Genomic DNA, 19861 nt, shown 5'->3' on the forward strand with positions numbered 1-19861 from the left:
GGGAACACTATAATAACACATCCTAGATCTGAATGAATGAAATATTCTTATTAAATACTTTTTTCTTTACATAGTTGAATGTGCTGACAACAAAATCACACAAAAATGATCAATGGAAATCAAATTTATCAACCCATGGAGGTCTGGATTTGGAGTCACACTCAAAATTAAAGTGGAAAACCACACTACAGGCTGATCCAACTTTGATGTTATGTCCTTAAAACAAGTCAAAATGAGGCTGAGTAGTGTGTGTGGCCTCCACGTGCCTGTATGACCTCCCTACAACGCCTGGGCATGCTCCTGATGAGGTGGCGGATGATCTCCTGAGGGATTTCCTCCCAGACCTAGACTAAAGCATCCGCCAACTCCTGGACAGTCTGTGGTGCAACGTGGCGTTGGTGGATGGAGCGAGACATGATGTCCCAGATGTGCTCAATTTGATTCAGGTCTGGGGAACGGACGGGCCAGTCCATAGCATCAATGCCTTCCTCTTGCAGGAACTGCTGACACACTCCAGCCACATGAGGTCTAGCATTGTCTTGCATTAGGAGGAACCAGGGCCAACCGCACCAGCATATGGTCTCACAAGGGGTCTGAGGATCTCATCTCGGTACCTAATGGCAGTCAGGCCTCTGGCGAGCACCTCTGGCGAGCACATGGAGGGCTGTGCGGCCCCCCAAAGAAATGCAACCCCACACCATGACTGACCCACCGCCAAACCGGTCATACTGGAGGATGTTGCAGGCAGCAGAACGTTCTCCATGGCGTCTCCAGACTCTGTCACATGTGCTCATGTGCTCAGTGTGAACCTGCTTTCATCTGTGAAGAGCACAGGGCGCCAGTGGCAAATTTGCCAATCTTGGTGTTCTCTGGCAAATGCCAAACGTCCTGCACAGTGTTGGGCTGTAAGCACAACCCCCACCTGTGGATGTCGGGTCCTCATTCCACCCTCATGGAGTCTGTTTCTGACCGTTTGAAAGAACACATGCACATTTGTGGCCTGTTGGAGGTCATTTTGCAGGGCTCTGGCAGTGCTCCACCTGCTCCTCCTTGCACAAAGGCGGAGGTAGCGGTCCTGCTGCTGGGTTGTTGCCCTCCTACGAACTCCTCCACGTCTCCTGATGTACTGGCCTGTCTCCTGGTAGCGCCTCCATGCTCTGGACACTACGCTGACAGACACAGCAAACCTTCTTGCCACAGCTCGCATTGATGTGCCATCCTGGATGAGCTGCACTACCTGAGCCACCTGTGTGGGTTGTAGACTCCGTCTCATGCTACTACTAGAGTGAAAGCACCGCCAGCATTCAAAAGTGACCAAAACATCAACCAGGAAGCATAGGAACTGAGAAGTGGTCTGTGGTCACCACCTGCAGAACCACTCCTTTATTGGGGGTGCCTTGCTAATTGCCTATAATTTCCACCTTTTGTCTATTCCATTTGCACAACAGCATGTGAAATTTACTGTCAATCAGTGTTGCTTCCTAAGTGGACAGTTTGATTTCATAGAAGTGTGATTGACTTGGTGTTACATTGTGTTGTTTAAGTGTTCCCTTTATTTTTTTGAGCAGTGTATTTGAAACTCAAAATTAGAGTCCACTAATTTACACAATAATCGACATTGACCCGTTTGTATTATGACATTACCACTAGATGGCGCGCATTGACAATAAATAAAATAAATTCCATGCTGAAGGACAGCGTTGTATTCTTCATCTCTTTCCGTTACAGTAGGCTATCCTGTGTGACAGAAATAGAAAAACGCTGCAAAATGTGAAATCTAATCTAAAATGAAAATGTCCACCTAAAAAAAACGAATTAAACACATTGGTTGGAAACAAAGTTTATTCAATTTTCCTCCAATAGCTTCGTTTCATACTAATGAAAACAAGTTGATTACGAAACCCACGTTAATTAATTGTATACAGGTAGCCTAGTTAAGGCTGGACAAACAATACTTGATAATCAATTGCAAAACAAATTGTCGTAAGCCTACAATTGACAATCAGATGTTCAAATAAATTATCTCCTAATGTAAGCCAACCCCAAATAGGTTACATGTTCGTGATTAACAGTGATCAAATAAACTATTTGCATGAACATTTACACGCTGTAACCACAGGATAAGGCACCTGCCTCCACAAACACTTTCTGCCTGCAACACCTGTCCCCACCACCACAGTCCCCCCGTCAATCCCGGCCATCCCTCTTAACCCATCCCCGCCTCTCTCTTCGCTGCTCCAGCAGTGCCAGGCCAGTATCTTTATCTGTGTGGTTTGGGCCTGCCGGCATGCCATCCCGCTGGGAAAAGAGCAACTCCGCGAGCCAAGAGATTTTTCGCAGTCGGTGTGGCGTAACCAGCGGGGCCAGAACACTGGAGCTAATTTTACCCACTGGTAGCGCATTCCACAGGTGGCCGAGCGGACCAGCCAGTCACGCAGAGTGCTGGCAACGTCTGCAGGAAGTTCACTCAAGTCCAAATCCTCTGCGTCGTTTTGTAGTTTTCGTTGGTAGCGAGCTGCTCCCTCTGTCAGCTCTGGAGACGCGCCGAAGTTGAACCCCTCGTTGGTGGTGTAGTTTGGTACGGCGGGAGGAGCGGGCGGGTCACCACGAGACGCAGTTTGACCACCAGACGCATCGGTGTCGACCCTTGCTTCGGCTGGGCGTTCTATGGACATCCAGAACGGATCGAAAGACGAGCCCAAAATGCGCAGGAGCCGGTTGTGCCGCAGGTGTTTGGGTTTCGGCGCGTAATGGTAATCCCCCTCATTCATCGAGAGTGAATATGGCCGAATCAGCTGCGAGGAAGATACGAAACTACTTGATCTGGTCCGTAGAAAGAATACATCATCGAAATCCGTGTCCTTTTGGCCCATAGGGGTTTTACTGCGCACCTGCTCCTGGTTGGGAATCATTGAAGTTGCGCTGGAGAGAAAGACAACCAGATATGTCCAGCACAGTAAAACGCTCCTTAACCAATTTATCAACACATTCATTTTTCCAAAGAATGGATGTCTAAAGTGAAGTAAATCACAGTTGAAATAGGCCTAGGGCATTGACTCAATAGGTACAAAGGACTGTCCCACTTCACTGGCTCCTCTCCACTAGCTCTGGCAAGTCTAATGTGGTTTCTCCGTCTTTCTCTCATAATACATGGTTGTTTTGTAGTCTTCATGAACCCATACTGTCAGTGTATCAGTGCACACATCCTTGAACAAGGACATAATAATACACAAATAGAGCTGATGTCAATAAAGTAGGAGCTGGGAGGAGTCTCTCTTATCACCTTAACAACAGGGATTTTATCAGCTATGGCTGGAACAGGCAATACTGTCCACACTGTCTCTCTCTGGTATGATCACACAGTCAGAGACCTAGTGTGGAAACACCGTAGGCAGGAAAGGAGAGAGACAACGCTAGAGGGGATGGTTTGCGGTGGTGAGAAGCGTGAAGGAAAGGTGTGAGTTGTTGACCTTCATTTTATTACAATAGCCTTACAGTAGTGGAAACAGTTGATCATTCCTCATACCATCCCATGTATGTAGCTACAGTAGGCTAGTAGGAACAGGTGGGGAACGCTGTGGCCAGGGGAGTGGCATGCGAGGTCATAATCACACAGGTTCCTGATACGTCAAACACAACTAGCATCTGCAGCGTGTGGCTCACCCTGAGTCTGAGAGACTGAAACATAACAAACTGGCAGCCCAGACAAAATATGTTTGTCAGGACAAGAGCCACTTTCATTTACGGTTACTGGAATCCCCTCTTCATGGTCAAAGCCACAACAACATACCGTATCAAGACTGAGGTTTCACTATAATAAATAATAATACTGTACTATTGTTTTCAAATATCAATTTATTTTCATTCATAATACTAGGCTTCATATATATATATATATATATATATATATATATATATATATATATATATATATATATATATATATACAGTTCACATAGTGCAGTATATGAACTATCAAACTTCAAAATTAGAATTAACTGTGAATCTCCATTAAAAAGGTTGATATTGCTTTCTGCATTGATTCAACTGGTCTCAGTATTCAGGAAATCTACAGTGTATGCTAAGTCTGTGCTAAGTGTACAAAACATTAAGAACACCTGCTCTTTCCATGACAGACTGACCAGGTGAATCCAGGTGAATGCTATGATCCCTTATTGAGGTCACTTGTTAAATCAGTGTAGATGAAGGGGAGGAGACAGGTTAAAGAAGGGTTTTTAAGCCTTGAGACAACTGAGACATGGATTGTGTATGTGTGCCATTCAGAGGGTGAATGGGCAAGACAAAACATTGAAGTGCCTTTGAATGGGGTATGGTAGTAGGTGCCAGGTGCACCGGTTTGAGTGTGTCAAGAACTGCAACACTGTTGGGTTTTTCATGCTCAACAGTTTCCTGTGTGCATCAATGGTCCACCACCCAACTTGACACAACTGTGGGAATTATTGGAGTCAACATGGGCCAGCATCCCTGAGGAACGCTTTCGACACCTTGTAGAGTCCATGCCCAGACAAATTGGCGCTGTTCTGAGGGGGGGGGTCAATATTAGGAAAGTGTTCTTGATATTTTGCACCCTCAGTGTATAGGCTTTTGAATGATGTGATACCCGAGTGGGGCCTCCGGAGTGGTGCAGCGGTCTAAGGCACTGCATCTCAGCGCTAGAGGCATCACTAGACACCCTGGTTCGAATCCAGACTGTATCACAACCGGCTGTGATTGGGAGTCTGGGTTTGGCCGGTGTAGGCCGTCATTGAAAATAAGAATTTGTTCTTAACTGATTTGCCTAGTTAAATAAAGATTCAATAATAAAAATAAAAAAAGACCACCACGCAGTGTGTGTGTAACCAAGTATGCATACTCAGGTGATATATATATACATTGATAAGGTAAAGTAAAGTGCCACCTCAGCATAACCGATTGTCATCATGCCATAGACTTTAACGACAGCAACAGCCCAAAGCGAAGACTGAAAAACATCTTAATTTCAAAGTAGAAACACTATGATTAAAAAGGTAGCGAGGCACTGTGCGTGTTCATCCTATGTGTTGGCTAAGACTATGTGTCGACCTGGGAGTCCACCTCTGCTGTGCGTGCGCCGTTCTCTCAGAGTGAGAAAAGCTGGTCATGGGAGCTCTCCTGTGGCCGGGCGGATTGTGGCGGGGGCCTGGACGAGACGGGGGGCAGGCTGCGTGTTGAGGGAATGTGGTCGGCCACCTTCGCCCTTTCCTCCAGAAACTTGTCAAACTCTGAGGGAGAGAGAGAGTTAATGGTGTGGGTATTTTGCAACACGGATTTCTACTGGCACAGGCTGAAATAGGATCTTGGCAATAACGATGGTTAAAAAGGGAAGGAAAAAAAGACTTACCCTCACTGGTCAGACCTTCCCTGTCCCCAGCCTCTGGTTGCTGTAACATGAAACAAGTACACGTAGCAACTCATGGCAACCCATTCATGTTTGTTGAAACGTCGAGAAAACACACCACATTAAAAGGTTACCGTCTTACCGTTTCTGTGTCCGCAGACAGCCATCTGTCAACGTCTTCCAGGGTGGAGTTCTTAGGGCTAGGCTTAGACGAAGGAATCTGAGGGGGAGGGAGAGAAACAGAACAAAGAAGAAGAAGGGTAGAAAGGAAACAGAGGGATGTTTGAGTCTTAGTAGAACGGCACAAGGCAGATGTTTCTAGTGGGGTCTAGTCCTCAGTGTGTGAATGCATGTTTTCATTCAAACCCATTTCTGCATCGTCGCTAATAGAGTAGCTCCGTAACTGTTATTTAACTGGGACTGTGTGTTGGACATTGGCTCATTGCTGTTGTCTGCATCGAAACAGTCCCTTCCGGAAAGTTACACCCTTATTGCTGGAAGTAACAGTATGATTCAGAACGTAAATCAACAGTAAATTGAAGGCATTTAAGTCAGTATTTTTAGACCAAAATATATATGTCCTACCCGGTGCTTTCCGTAGGATATGCTATGTTGACCGTAGATAATGAATGAGAAACATTACCGCTCCAGTGACCTGTAACCTGGTGTCCAGGGCTCCAGCCAGTCCTTCCACTGCTCCTGGGTCCTCGTACCGCATACTGGGGACACACAAGACTACATCAGTGGAGGCTGCTGAGGGGAGGACGGCTTATAATAATGGCCGGAACGCAGTAAATGGAATGGCATCAAACAAATGGAAACCACGCGTTTGATGCATTTGTTACCGTTCCACTGATTCCGCTCCAGTCATTACCACAAGCCCGTTCTCTCCAATTAAGGTGCCTACCAACCTCCTGTGGACTACATATCATAATATGTATAACAGTCATCTTTGGTGTACATTTCTTCAGTGTGTTTTGATATTTGTATACTGATAGAACACCCTACAGCACCACAGTGAAGGTGTCTCACCTCTTCCTCTGATCGGCCAGAGAGCTGCCCCTGGTCTGGGCAAACATGTCAAACTCGTCCTCCTCTGGTGCACCTGACACACAGAGACAGGCTGTGAGACAGAAACCAACATCACCTTCTCTTCTTCAATGACCACGACCTCAGAGTAGGAGTGCTGATCTAGGGTCTGTTTTGCCTTTTAGATCATAATGAATACCATTATATGGACAGGGAGGATCTGATCCAAGATCAGCACTCCTACTCTTGAGACTTTTTGAATACAGGCTTTGGTTTTTTGTGTATATGCTTTTTGTCAATGTTATTTCATACTTTGGTAATGTTAACGAGAGATTAAGAAATGGAGTCTGACAGGCCTTGAGTTTTATTGCAAAACAGATGCTACTCACTGTGGTTGGCAGCCTGCCTCTGATTGGAGGGAGCGCTGAATGCGGGTTGGCTGGCGGCCACAGAGGTGGTTGCTGGTTGGCTGAGGGACTGGGGCACAGGGCTGAGGTCAATGAGGTTGGCCCTGGCAGGAGTCTGCTATAGGGCAGAGGGAGAGGATACATTGGGTCGTGTTCAGGATGGTGCAGCGTATTGAAGGTTGCAATTAAAGAGAGCTGAAATGACTGCTTACTGTAGACCTCAATATATTTATATCTGAACATTGTGCCTAGATGTAGAACACAAAAACAAAGGTGAAAGATGACTGTACCTGCTCTGTAGCTGTTCTCTGGGCCTTATTGAGTCTGTCAAACCTAAACAACATGGGAGAAGAAGAGAAAGTACAGACTTCAGAACATGGACACTCTGTACTGTGTAATACATGCGTCTCATTTTCAATGTCTTTCTGACTGCAAGTAGCCGAGTATGTGTGTGTGTCAGACCTAGGTTCAAATACTATTTAAGGTATTTCAATTATTTTTTTCAAAGATATTTGGAAGTAAGTACCTGGATATTTGAAAAGACAAGTAGTTGAATATTGGAATGTACAGCATTTGGAAATACACTTAGAAAGTATTGGCATGCATTTGAAAATACTCATATACAGTAGTTCTCTGACTCAAATACAATCCTATGCATTTAACACAGGTATTTGAAAATAGTATTCGAAATAAGTATTTGAAAATACTTTCAATACTTCCAATAGAAGTAGTTGATTCGAGACACATTATTTCAAAATACTCAAATACACATATCATAAGTAACCCAAGTCTGGTGTGTGTGTGTGTGTGTGTGTGTTCCCACCTTACCTGTCGTAGCGGATGAAGGTATTGTTTAAGTCATCGTTGACGACCAGCAGCTCCTCTATGAGACCCTCGTCCACCAGCCTGGGGATCAGCTCCACCACACGGCTCTGCATCTCCCTACACACCTGGTACAACTGCTGCTCACACAAACAGAGGGGGTTGGGCAGGAGGGGGGTTAGAGGGAGAAGAAGAGAGAGAGAGAAAAAGAGAGTGCGGCAGATGGGGGATGTCAGAGAACATCCAGGATTCACTCCCTGATAACACTGAATTGGAATATATGACAGAGGCGCATTTGAATACATGAAGGCAATAACCAGGGAAAGAGACCGCAAGAAGAAACGGAGCGAGAGAAAGAGAGAGAGTAGAGAGGCAGGAGAGGAAGAAAGACATGCAGACAGACCTGCAGTAGCTCAGAGTCCTCCTGCTGGTTCTGTCCAGGCGTCAACTGGTTCAACATCTCAGTCATCACAGTCAGGTTCCCCCTGACCAGAGCCAGGTCAACTCTCAGCTTCTGGGCCTGAAAGTTCATCAACAGTAGCATCCTTAGGCTCTTTGTCAATGCTTTCTCAAATGAGGCTTTGGGGAAAGACATGAGGAGAGGAGGCAAAGAATCATAGAGGCTATGGAGTCATCGTCGTCATGGATGGGCAGGCCTTACCACTTTAACCACGATGGTACGTACAGAAGTTTCCCCTAGGCACTTTTCCCAACAACTTGAAGAGATAAGTTAAAAGTGGTCTTAAACAGAACCAACACTTTAAAAACACAGTTAACCAATGTTTAACTGTAGCTAGTATCTACTCACACTGTGTGTACATGAGCTTTACCACAATATCAAAAGGGTAATGCGTTTATGATCTATTCAGTACCTGTTCAGGAGAGATGGAGATGGGTCCATTGCTGAGTTGTGGGGGCACGGCAGTCAGTGCAGCCTGGGTAGGGGACGAGGCAGCAGGGCCACGGGGAGTCTGACTCTGAGGTGGTGGAGCTGGCACTGTAACAGAGGAGTCGTTCTCTGGAATGCTCTAGGAAACAACAGAAAGAGAGCCACGTAATAATAGCGCCAGTTAGCACATGATCTGATCCAAAACAGCAGACATGTGGCTCATGCAGAAATGCAAACATCATGCTCCAACCAACTGAGCTATCGGAACCTCAACATAGTAAAGAGTATGCTTTGTGGGAAGGCGGTGTGTGTGTAAGATAAATAGGGATCTATCCAGAGATAACAGACATGGAAGGTCAAAGTTCACCACAGAATTACATAACAAAATCACCAGTAAATTATAGGATCTCTATGAGCCTTACCCTGAGGGGGGTGTGGATGGGGGAGAGGGCGTCCAGGTCGGTCATAGGGAACTCCAGGCCCCGCCTCCTCAGATCCTCGTACACACAGACCACACCTCCCAGAGAGGGAGAGCTACGGAATGCATCGGCCCACGCCTGAGACAGACAGAGAGAAACAGAGAGACAGAGATAGATAGAAAGACAGACAGAGACAGAGAGACAGAGAGGAATAGAGTTTGAGAGGGGAGGAGCAAAAGAAGATACTTTATGAATGAACAGAGAAAACGTGCATTTGCCTACCACAAAGCTCTGAGTTTGTAATGAATGTTGTCATTCCAACCAATTTCTCCATCATCTCTAATTGATCAATGACTTTACATTATGTATGAATGGCCATAGACGATTGACGTGATAATTAAATCCCTGCATTAACACCATCATAGTCTATAACAAGGGACTCTACAGTCTTGCAATAGTGGGATAATGTTCAAGCTAAATCAACAGTCAATAAACAGCGGAGTTGTACAGTGCCTGTATATGATCCAAGTGGATCGTCAGAAATGGCCCCCTATTCACCAGAGCCCAAACGTGGTGCACTATATACGTAGGGAAAGGATGCCATTTCAGACTCTACCTGTGAGATGCAACCCACCTGTATGAGGCTCAGCACCCGGTCGTGCAGGGTGGTGGGAGGGTTGTTCTTGGGCAGGATGGCTCGGACCAGAACCCCCTCCACAAAGTCCTGGGACGCCACTAGAACATGGAACCGGTGGCCACAGTTCTTTACACATGCCTCCAGAACCTAAAGATAGATACAGGAGGAATGACTGAAAATACACACACTGCAAGGAACACACTGAGCAGCCTGTACTGTATATAACCCCATTTAGTTCAGTCACTGCCTGAAGTCACTCAGTTGCCGTTTTCTTCAATCCCCAGTGAGAGACCCAGATGATTCAACATTCCCCATCAAGAGAACTCCAATCCTCAGGAAATGGAATAGAAAGACCTGAAATAATACTCACTGTCAAAGCCAACATGATCTCCCTGAAGCTCCTATTACCAACAATCCTCTTCTTTATGGCTTTGACTGCATCTTTGGGTCTAGGGAGGAAAACCACACATACGCACTTCCAGCATCAAATCCCAGAAAGACTGTATTTATTGATATCATATTATCAGTGGTGCTAACGGTTTGACATCGAAAATGACGCAGTACAAATCAGTCATCAATAAAAACACCATAGAAAACAAAATGGCCTCTGTGACTCCATCCATAGTTACCCTTCATCGGTCTCGTTGATGATGTCGCATATCTCCATGTTAAGGGCCCAGTCCTCTGAATGCAGCGCGGCGCTGGTGGCTCGTTCTGTCAACATCAACAGGAGATATTATCCCCTTATTATGACTGTCTGAGACGACAAACAATATGATATTATACTCTTATTATGACTGTCTGAGACAACAAAGAACATGGATGATTAATCATGCCTACTGTATGCAGATAGACACACAACATGGATGATTGTGCAGATAGGCAGACTACAAAGTCACATTTTATACACCAGCATTATCGATACTTATCAATACATATCAATGCAGCTCGATATCAAGATAACACATAGCATAGCACCTAGCCTATGAGCGACCGTAAACATAGGCCTACTGTAAAATCTATTCAGCAGGCGTTGGCCTACATGTAATTGTTATAAACAATTGCTGGTTGATTTTAATTGAATAATGATTCAGTTTAAAGTATTTACAATCCAGCAAATTATCTAAACTCAGCTAAACGGCATTTATTGAGGAATGTTTGTTCCCATTTCATCCTCGTTGCACTCCACTCTGTGGCCCCTTGAGTTGGTCCTTATAATTCTCTGCTAATCTCCCGCATTTCCCTCTCACTCACACCTTCCCCCACTCAATTCAATTCAAGGGGCTTTATTGGCATGGGAAACACATGTTAACATTGCCAAAGCAAGCCACTCTCTCTCTCTCCCCCGATTTCATGTGACTGTCAGCTGCTTTTGTTCGCATTCCCTCCGGGGAAGTCTAAGCATATATGCCATGTGAGAGAGAGAGGGCAAAGTGGATGAAGTAAGAGGAGTTTGTGTGTGTGTGATGTCAGGAACGTAAGGTCAGCAAGGATGTCAACACGTTCACTAGACGAGACAGTAGACATAACTTTCCATAGCTCATCTCCATCAAAAGACCTGTGACATAAAAACATGATCTGCATTTGATATAGACAGTTTGTTGATATCAATGACATAATCTGTTTATGTATGCCATTAATGCCCTTCAAGACATGATGTGGAAGTTGACCAACTTTGACTGCAATAATGATATGTCAGTTAAGAAACCAGATATCTAGGATTTAAATTCTTTGGGCATAAATTGTGAAATGTTCATTGGTTAGGCTGATAATAATTTCTGTCTTGAAATGGAGCCTAGTTTAAACGGTTTGTGAGTCAAGGTTTTGAATAAGGAACTAAGCAACAACTTCTATGCCACTAAACCCACCCATTGCCATCAGTGATTCGTCAATATTGCTGTCATGTCACCACAGATTACGAATCACATGAGCGATAAGGGTACTTTAGACTGCTTCTAGAATTTTATTGGTTTGAGAACACATATTTCAAGGCAGATATCGACCATAAAGCCACATTAACGTTCGTATATAGTACTTAGCAAGTAAAAGTAACTGCAATTCCTATTTTTCTGTCTGAACCTCTATAACAAAACAGCCCTCTAACTTTCACAAAATGTATTAAACGTTTGAACAGAAATAAATAGCAAGCTGGATAGATACAATTTTCAAGTCTCTAAAGTTTAGTTGCGATGTCATTCAACGTTGCAGATCGAGCGACGCATAATTAGCTTGATGACTCCGCATTGAACAACTTTCTGGAATATTTCTCCCGACTTACCAATTCTTTGTCCAACAGGAGAAGAAAAGGGGCTTCCTATGAGAAACTCCATATTTTCCACAAAGTCGTAATTACAGAACGGTACTTTTTTTCACTCCCAATTCCCCGTTATTTCCCTGTTCGTAAGTAGAACTGTATGACACTAGACACAATAAGGTTTAGCTACAATAGTGGATTTTAGTGGCCTTCAAAATAAAGGTTTCCCATGGAAAGTGATGTAAACGGATACAAACACTAATATTTGTGTAAAGGCTACACATTTGTCTTCTGTGAGTGTCAGTGAGTTGGCTTATACCCCATTTCATGGGTGCACAGTCCATAGGTTACGCTGTACAGTGCAATATGAATGTCCAAAATGCACAATAGACTGACTGGAAAGGGGATTTCCATCAGTCAAGTCCTGCAATAAGAGCAAAGATGTGAATATTTGTGTAAATTCTACAAAGTTGTGTTCTGTGAGTGTCACTGAGCAGGCTGATACCCCATTTCATAGTCCCAATATCCATATGTAAGGCTGTACAGTGCATATACGTATGCCACCAATGCAATTCTAAAGTCTAATACATCCACAGTGCGATTTCAACTGATTTTAACTTTTGGTGTGAAATTAACAAATTATTGTATTTAAAAAAAAAAGCATATAACAACATTCCGACCTTGTTTAGCACGATCTAGTCCAAATATAGCATGAATCAACGATTTGCATTGTTTTGAATCACTTTCAATGGGGACATTTATTTTAAAGGCAAACAGCAAATTCTCCTATTGTGGCTAGCTTCACACAGATCGTAGGTTGATCTGTGGACGCGTGGTCACGTGAATACCAACAGGCCAGGCTATGGTTATAAGAAGGATTACATACTATACTGTATTATAAAGTGGATGTGTGGACAGGACAGAATACACACTCTTTTCACGGCACTTCGATACAAAGTGATTTTCGTAGCAGGTTGAGAGCATTTTTGCTAACCCTAACCCTTTTCCCAACCTTTAACCTTGGTCTTCTAACCTGTTATGCATATTCTCCTAACCTGTTAAGTTTTCCTAGCCCTCTACTAAAAAGTAACTTCAGTATCGAAGTGCCATGAAATAGTTTTTCCCATGTGGATGTAACGGATGTGAAATGGCTAGCTAGTTAGCGGGTACGCGCTAGTAGCATTTCAATCAGTTACGTCACTTGCTCTGAGACTTAAGTAGTGTTGCCCCTTGCTTTGCAAGGGCCGTGGCTTTTGTGGAGCGATGGGTAACGCTGCTTCGTGGGTGACTGTTGTCGATGTGTGCAGAGGGTCCCTGGTTCGCGCCCGGGTCGGGGCGAGGGGACGGTTTAAAGTTATACTGTTACATGGACACTCAGCTGTTGAAGGGAGGACAGTTCATAATAATGGCTGGAACAGAGCAAATGGAATGTATTTGATACCATTCCATTCATTCTTCTCCGTTCATTACCATGAGCCCGTCCTCCCCAATCAAGGTGCCACCAACCTCCTGTGGTGGACAGTCTGTAGAAGTAGTGATGCCAGTCAGTGAGCTATACCCTCATGTGTTCATATCTTGTCTTTAGGCATAAAACAAATACTTATTCAAACAAATACAGAAGAGGGCAATTGAGACAGACTGGTATAGAAGCCTACATGGTCTAGGTCCCAATACTGTACTCAATTTGCTATAAGAAAACACCCAAACACGAAATATTAAAATGTTCTCCACTTTATTCAGCACTTATGTGCAAGACAGTAGTCAAAGAGGCATCAACAAGGTTTGAGTTTGCATATAAACTGTGATGTCCTCACTCTTTCTAAACCCCTCCTTATACGATTGTTATCATCACTAAATCAATCAATACAAATCTATGACAGTATTGACTATCAGCAATAGTTACACTACCAACAGGAAACAATAATTTCATATTTATGGTTATAATACATTGCAGATAAATGATAATGTGCGCTTTAGCCTACCTAATACTACAAAACATATAAAGATGAATACATTTATGATACAATACATTTGCGGTTTTAGCACCATTCTTCGTGATATTGTGTTGAGCAATTTACATTAGCAGGCCCTTCTAACCACAGGACTCAGTTCCTACATACTTATAGCTTCTCCTCAATATTACAAAAGCTTGGATCAGACATGCCTTTTATTATATTACCCAAAACATATAGTTACAGCCAGCACTACGAGTACTGTAGCTCCCAATTTCACTTGTGGCTGGTCTCGCAAAGTCCCATAACTCGGTCTGCTCCCTAAAACGTGGACGAAACCTGTTTGTGTTTGTTTTCTATGCCCTTATAAGGACACTGTTGGGAGTGGTTGATCCCTTCTCAAGAATGTAGCTTCATGATGGTGAAATGGAAGAGAGTATTTTCTCTCTCTCCAGTCTGCGTAGTAAAGAGTCTGTTTAGAAGGGAGGTGGTCCATAGTATGCGGTGTATGCTGCAACGATGCCTGCTGTCTCCGCCATGTGCTCACAGGCCAGGTTGAGCTCGCACACCTCACTCAGACTGGACGAGAGAGAGAGAAAGTTGGGGTTAATTGACTTCTCATCAATTACACATAACTGTAGGATAAATGTACTTTATCAATTTGTTTCATGTGATTTTTTTACAAGACAGCAGTGATATTCTGTATATTTTGCTCCAGTCATTTGCCTTGTATGAAGTACAGGAAGAGTGTTGCCTAAATGTAAACATGTGTAGGGTGAAATGTAAACAGATTATTTGGCTTCATGGCGGTGACGATGCAATTAACATTCCACACACTTTTTCCCAAGCATCATTGCAACGTCACACATTCTAACACCAAATCATGTGAGGTAACACCCTTGACTGTTAAATGACTGAATGAGGCATTCAGGAAAAGCGAACACCCCTAATTATAGTAGGTCACATTTGACATGTTTGTGACAGCTGTTTGCTGGCAGATAGCCATAGTAGAGTGTGTAGTGTAGTGTTGAGTGATGGTAGCAAAAAGCTTGAGTAAAAGTGCTGTGGTATTGAAGTAGTGTACAGTAGTGGTAGGGCATTTGTCTATTTGCTATAGAGAATGTTGTCTTAATGTAGAATAGTCTATTAGCTTGTACATTTGCTATAGAGCAATGGTAGAGTAGTTCTGTGATGTGTTCTAGAAGTGTGTGTGTTCTAGAATTTCTAGTTCTAAAAGTGTATTGGAGCCTACCTCTCCACCTGGGTGAGGGTGAAGGCAGCAGCTGCAGGTCCAGCCGCCCTCTTCCTCCTCAGCAGCACTGAGGCCAGGTCTCTCTTCATAATCACGTCTGGCTCTGTAGCTGCAGCTGGGTCCTCTGCCGTAACTGGAATACACACACACACACACACACACACACACACACACACACACACACACACACACACACACACACACACACACACACACACACACACACACACACACACACACACACACACACACACACACACACACACACACACACACTTCAACCCTTACACAGTACAAATGTGGTTTTGCTTTATTAGAGCAGCTACGGTAGCCTATATTTATGAACAGTTTTACTTCCCATTTTTTTGTAAATGTCAATACAAACCTGTACACATACTCTTACACATTTCCTTAAACTGATAACATTGCATATACAAACACAAAGAAGGCTACCCTCTTCCGTTTCCTTGCAGATCTGCATACACTGCATACACAATCTGCTAGTATCAATTTTATTTTTTACATTTATTTTACCTTTATTTATACAGGTTTTTTCTCATTGAGATAATATCTCTTTTCCAAGAGAGACCTGGTCCAATAGCAGCAGAGGGAACAACGTTTCAGACATCAATGCATCTGTTAACTTTACATCAGCACACTGCTGAGCAATAACACCATTTAGAGTTAGTTAGAGAGATGCCAGACCTTCAGCACTAGCTGACTCTGAAGAAGAAGACTCTGAAGAGGATGAGGAAGAGTCCGAGTCCGAGGAGTCTGAGGCAGAGGCTGATGAGTCGGAGGCCGAAGAAGAGGAGGAAGCTGATGAAGATGCGGAGGAGTCTGCGGCTGGTGCTGGTTCAGCGGCAGGGTCAGGAGCAGGATCGAGAACCACATCAGGAGCCAGATCTGTTGAACAGAGAAAATCACATTGGCTCGTTATTGCCATGTATGAGCGTTTATGTCTTATTTTAAAACGTGTTACGTTAGTTCTCTCGTTCAGAATACATTGTCACAATCAGAAGTTATGATGAAACAACACAATATGCTTTCCCAACTTACCGTTCATGGACAGGGAGACCGACAGAACGGCACAAATGGTCAGGAGAGTCAGAGACTTCATGTTGTTTATGGGTTTTTGTCTTGCTGCTTTCTTGAACTACCAGTGAGTGGTAGATGTAGAACTTTGGTTCTTTCTCTCCTTCTTTCAATGCCTTCTTCACTGTATATCCCTCCATGGTTAATATATACTGTAGCCATCCCCCTCCCAATCAGATACACACAATGGTCAGACAATGTGATTGGTTAGGGAATCGAATGTCAACTTGTACCACTTCCACTTTCCTGGACACTCATCACATAACAACCCACACACCCGACAGGCACAGGAACTGGCGAAAACACACCCACACAAACATACACACTCGATGTGGCATACATACATGTACACACAACCCATATGGTGGAACCAATGAAATGAAACAAGTAGGGATGTGTAAGAAGGTTTTTAAAAATGTAATTCCTCTTCCATGTAGCCCCTTTAATTGCACAGGGACTACTACATTTGATCTAGAATGGACCTAACATCATCATCACACCAAGAATATTGTGTCTGAAAACAGAAAAGTGCTGGTTTGAAAATGAATATAGGCTTTGAGTTGAGAAATATTAGTAGAAACATAGGCTATTTCTGGCATTGTTATTGTTGTGGTGTACAGGTAACTGCCAAACTAAAGGAAACACCATAAAACATCTTCATTCAATTTGGTTGAGTCAAAGATCTCAGATCTTGCCACAAACAAAACAAAGGTCAACTGGGCCTGTCCAGCTTTTTTTATACATGACCCTAAGCATGATGGGGACCAGGAACCACACCTGTGTGGAACTGGTTTTAATGTCTATGGTGTGGAAGCACCTGCTTTCAATATACGTTATTTCCCTCATTTATGCAAGTGTTTCCTTTATTTTGGCAGTTACCTGTATGTGCATGCTAAGTTAAATCCTGTAAGAGTTAAATTCATTCACGCCAATTATTCTGAATTCCAACCGTTAATTTCCCCCCATTTCAGTCTAAATGGAATCAATCCTGAAATTCCCCTGAATTCGATTCCATCCCCACCATTCATCTGTGTAGTATAAATAATCCCAACAGAAATACCTAAAAAAAAAAACAGGTCAGAATAGAAGCAATATATCTCTCTAAATAAGACATTGTCTATAAGTTGTGATTGGATTTAAATCAGGCCCCAGCCAGTGGCATGTAGCGGATGACCCTGGATCTGAGTTGCTGAGAGGCTCAGCTCCTCGGCTGCTCGCCTCAAACTCCCACCCCCACAAACCCCAAACTACAGCCCAGGTCTACCACACACTACTAATCGAGTGACTGGGAACAGCACCGAGACTCATTATGTGACAGAGATTAATAACAGCCTACCATTGTCCCACTGAAGCCACAGCCATTCACTATATAAAGGCTGGGGCCATTCAATTCCAGACAGATCCACAGCCACACGGTTTAAACTAACTTAACGACCCAACTGTTACAGCCACACTTGATGTATTTTTGCATATGCACAGGTATAAACAGCTTGCCTGGGTTGCCCATATGTTAAATGCACAATGATGTGTGTGATATGCATATGGATTGGATAGATTTGTTTTGGTGGGGGCCTAATATTGACTGTGGTTGGTCGATATATAGAGATACAAGCTTGCATCTGATATTGGCTGATTTCATATTTCAATTTCCAGACTGTGGACAGGGAGTAAAGCCATATTGAAAGGTAAATATGGTAGATAATCCAATATGTCTTGATGTATATATTTATATATCTCGGCGCTGACACCAGCGGCCTGGTTGTGTGTTACAATGAGAAATACCATTGCCCTCTGCTGTAGCAGACTGATCTTGTTGTCAATCTCTTGCTGGTCTGTTCTTGGTGTTAAAGGAGCAATCTGTAGTTGCTACATCAATTTTTTGACATAAATTATATGATATGTACCCATTGATTCTTGAAGAATATAACTCATAAATGCCTCATGAGCTTAGTTCAACTGTCAAACCCCATACAGAACCCAAAATATGAGCTTGTTATACTCCAATGTTTACAAAGTAAATGTAAACAACCACTGTATAGCCTTAAAAGATGGTTAAACCTATACTTTTGAAATCCTGGATGGTCAGTTCTTGAATTTGCTCTGTCTATGAATTTGAGACTGGTTATATTTCTCCAGTCCCATCACTCAGCTTTTTACTGAAACTGGGAGAACGCCTTGTTTTGTATCAACTGTTTGGTTATGGTTTCAACTGCTGATTGCCGCTTTAAGGGTTTTTCTTGGATAGTGTGGGGTGTAATTTCAATGTCTGGTCCAGCATCCATTTTTGTGAACGCGTTTCAATGCAGGAGGACAACGTTTGAGAAAACATTTGCCACAAAATCCCCGGTCGAATAAACATAGATGTTAAGAGTCTAGGCTTTTCTGCAGGATCAGGTCTGTTTTAGTGTGCATTTTTGTCCTGAAAATCACATACAGTGCAAGCCACATAGTAATCTGGACAAAATGTTTTACGGTTCTCTCAGTGCCGGAAGTGACACGGTTACAGACAGAGACAAGGGGAACTTAGCTCATTCCAGACAGAGATAAGGAGCCCTTAGCTCATTCCAGACAGAGATAAGGAGCCCTTAGCTCATTACAGACAGATATAATGGGCCCTTAGCTCATTCCAAAGACATAAATCTCAGCTTCTTTTATTTTTTATTTTGTTTTGTTAGTGCATGCCTCCCCTAGGGGACAATGTGGCAGTGTGCTATATAGTAACTATACTATTGTAATTATGTATTTGTACTGTGAGATGCTTCCATAGTCCTACTTGTTAAAACCATACATTCATTAATACAAAGGCCTTATGTCTATAATCTTAAAGAGTGTTCAGTCTGAGCCATGACTGTTATAAGAGGGGTTTTGAAATACCCTGTTGGACATTTTAGTAACTACACTGCTATTATTACACACCTAAGGGTAGAGATAAGTAGGCCTAATTATTTGAAGCATCCTTGCACATTGACCCTGTACAATATTCCCTGCTGTTCTCTGAGTGCAACTTCACTCTGTAGCCGGTCATTAAAACACAAGGGAATTGGAGTTTCTGTCCTCACAGAGTCGAGGCCAGTTGTATGACTAGCAACAGTGAAGAACACTCCTTTACAGAACCTGTGTGAATTGTTTGCTTTAAAAAAAAAAATCTGGTCATGCAAAGAGGGTAAACTGGTTGAGGTGTAGGTTTTAGATTGTGTCTGCAGGAGGAAATCTAGGGGTCTGAGGTGTAAAACAGAATACAGACAAGTCTTAACCTTGCGCTACCACATCTGGAGACAAGGGCAGACTTCTGAGGAAAAGACTCGAGTGGAGAGAAAGAGAGCGAGAGATCACTAGCAACTATCTGACACCTCAAACTATTTCAGCCATCAACAGCTCTCAAGTCTCATCCTGAAAGGCTGTGTGTACGGGTGAGGTTCAATAGTCAGTATATCACTATAATACTATATCTCCACCATAAAAAAAGGTCTCTATGTGCCAGTAGACGCTCCACAGAGGAGGAAAGGGAGGACCATCCTCCTCATTGAAATTTCATAAAAATAAAAATAGTGAAACATAAAACAGTCATCCTTTTTAGATAAAACTATACTAAGTATATTCATATGTCACCAAAAAATTTATTAAAACACTGTCACGTTCCTGACCTATTTTTATGTTATTTTGATTATGTTTAGTTGGTCAGGGCGTGAGTTGGGGTGGGCATTGTATGTTGTGTGTGTTTGGTTAGT

General features: G+C 43.2%; 3 protein-coding genes across 7 annotated transcripts; all 3 read right to left on the reverse strand.

Moving 5' to 3' along the window:
* Positions 1–1761: 1761 nt before the first annotated feature.
* On the reverse strand, positions 1762–3371 carry LOC129847091 (noggin-2-like). The gene has a single exon (XM_055914887.1). It carries the CDS (start codon positions 2991–2993, stop codon positions 2085–2087), a length of 909 nt encoding a protein of 302 aa, XP_055770862.1. The 5' UTR covers positions 2994–3371; the 3' UTR covers positions 1762–2084.
* An 87-nt stretch (positions 3372–3458) lies between these two features.
* Positions 3459–12014, reverse strand: LOC129847090 (target of Myb1 membrane trafficking protein-like). 5 transcript variants are annotated; one of them, XM_055914882.1, is made up of 15 exons: positions 11859–12014; positions 10210–10294; positions 9951–10029; positions 9578–9727; positions 8947–9081; positions 8508–8663; positions 8039–8155; positions 7642–7775; positions 7104–7146; positions 6796–6928; positions 6410–6500; positions 6021–6096; positions 5520–5597; positions 5381–5420; positions 3459–5261 (listed from the first exon to the last, which is right to left on the reverse strand). In XM_055914882.1, the coding sequence occupies exons 1-15, from the start codon at positions 11908–11910 to the stop codon at positions 5119–5121; spliced, it is 1512 nt and encodes a 503-aa protein (XP_055770857.1). In that variant the 5' UTR covers positions 11911–12014; the 3' UTR covers positions 3459–5118. The 5 variants fall into 5 exon arrangements, with proteins under 5 accessions (XP_055770857.1, XP_055770856.1, XP_055770859.1 ...); XM_055914881.1 differs by having other exon boundaries at positions 6796–6931; XM_055914884.1 differs by having other exon boundaries at positions 6410–6482; positions 11859–12012.
* A 1535-nt stretch (positions 12015–13549) lies between these two features.
* LOC129847094 (osteocalcin 2b) lies at positions 13550–16246 on the reverse strand. The gene is made up of 4 exons (XM_055914890.1): positions 16098–16246; positions 15744–15944; positions 15039–15171; positions 13550–14365 (listed from the first exon to the last, which is right to left on the reverse strand). Exons 1-4 carry the CDS (start codon positions 16156–16158, stop codon positions 14263–14265), a joined length of 498 nt encoding a protein of 165 aa, XP_055770865.1. The 5' UTR covers positions 16159–16246; the 3' UTR covers positions 13550–14262.
* Between the last annotated feature and the right edge of the window lie 3615 nt (positions 16247–19861).

The sequence above is a fragment of the Salvelinus fontinalis genome, unplaced genomic scaffold, assembly GCF_029448725.1.
Source record: "Salvelinus fontinalis isolate EN_2023a unplaced genomic scaffold, ASM2944872v1 scaffold_0701, whole genome shotgun sequence".
Taxonomy (NCBI): Eukaryota; Metazoa; Chordata; class Actinopteri; order Salmoniformes; family Salmonidae; genus Salvelinus; species Salvelinus fontinalis.

What these genes read in the sequence shown, in the direction of transcription:
- LOC129847091 (XM_055914887.1), bottom strand. Translation starts at nt 2,993, where the DNA reads ATGAATGTGTTGATAAATTGGTTAAGGAGCGTTTTACTGTGCTGGACA.
- LOC129847090 (XM_055914881.1), bottom strand. Translation starts at nt 11,910, where the DNA reads ATGGAGTTTCTCATAGGAAGCCCCTTTTCTTCTCCTGTTGGACAAAGA. An exon ending in TCTCCATCTCTCCTGAACAG is followed by an intron (nt 8,156 to 8,507) that starts GTACTGAATAGA and finishes ATGAACTTTCAG; the next exon opens with GCCCAGAAGCTGAGAGTTGA. An exon ending in GAGGCAGGCTGCCAACCACA is followed by an intron (nt 6,501 to 6,795) that starts GTGAGTAGCATC and finishes TCTGTCTCACAG; the next exon opens with CCTGTCTCTGTGTGTCAGGT.
- LOC129847094 (XM_055914890.1), bottom strand. Translation starts at nt 16,158, where the DNA reads ATGAAGTCTCTGACTCTCCTGACCATTTGTGCCGTTCTGTCGGTCTCC. An exon ending in GGTCTCCCTGTCCATGAACG is followed by an intron (nt 15,945 to 16,097) that starts GTAAGTTGGGAA and finishes TCTGTTCAACAG; the next exon opens with ATCTGGCTCCTGATGTGGTT. An exon ending in AGAGTCAGCTAGTGCTGAAG is followed by an intron (nt 15,172 to 15,743) that starts GTCTGGCATCTC and finishes TGTGTATTCCAG; the next exon opens with TTACGGCAGAGGACCCAGCT.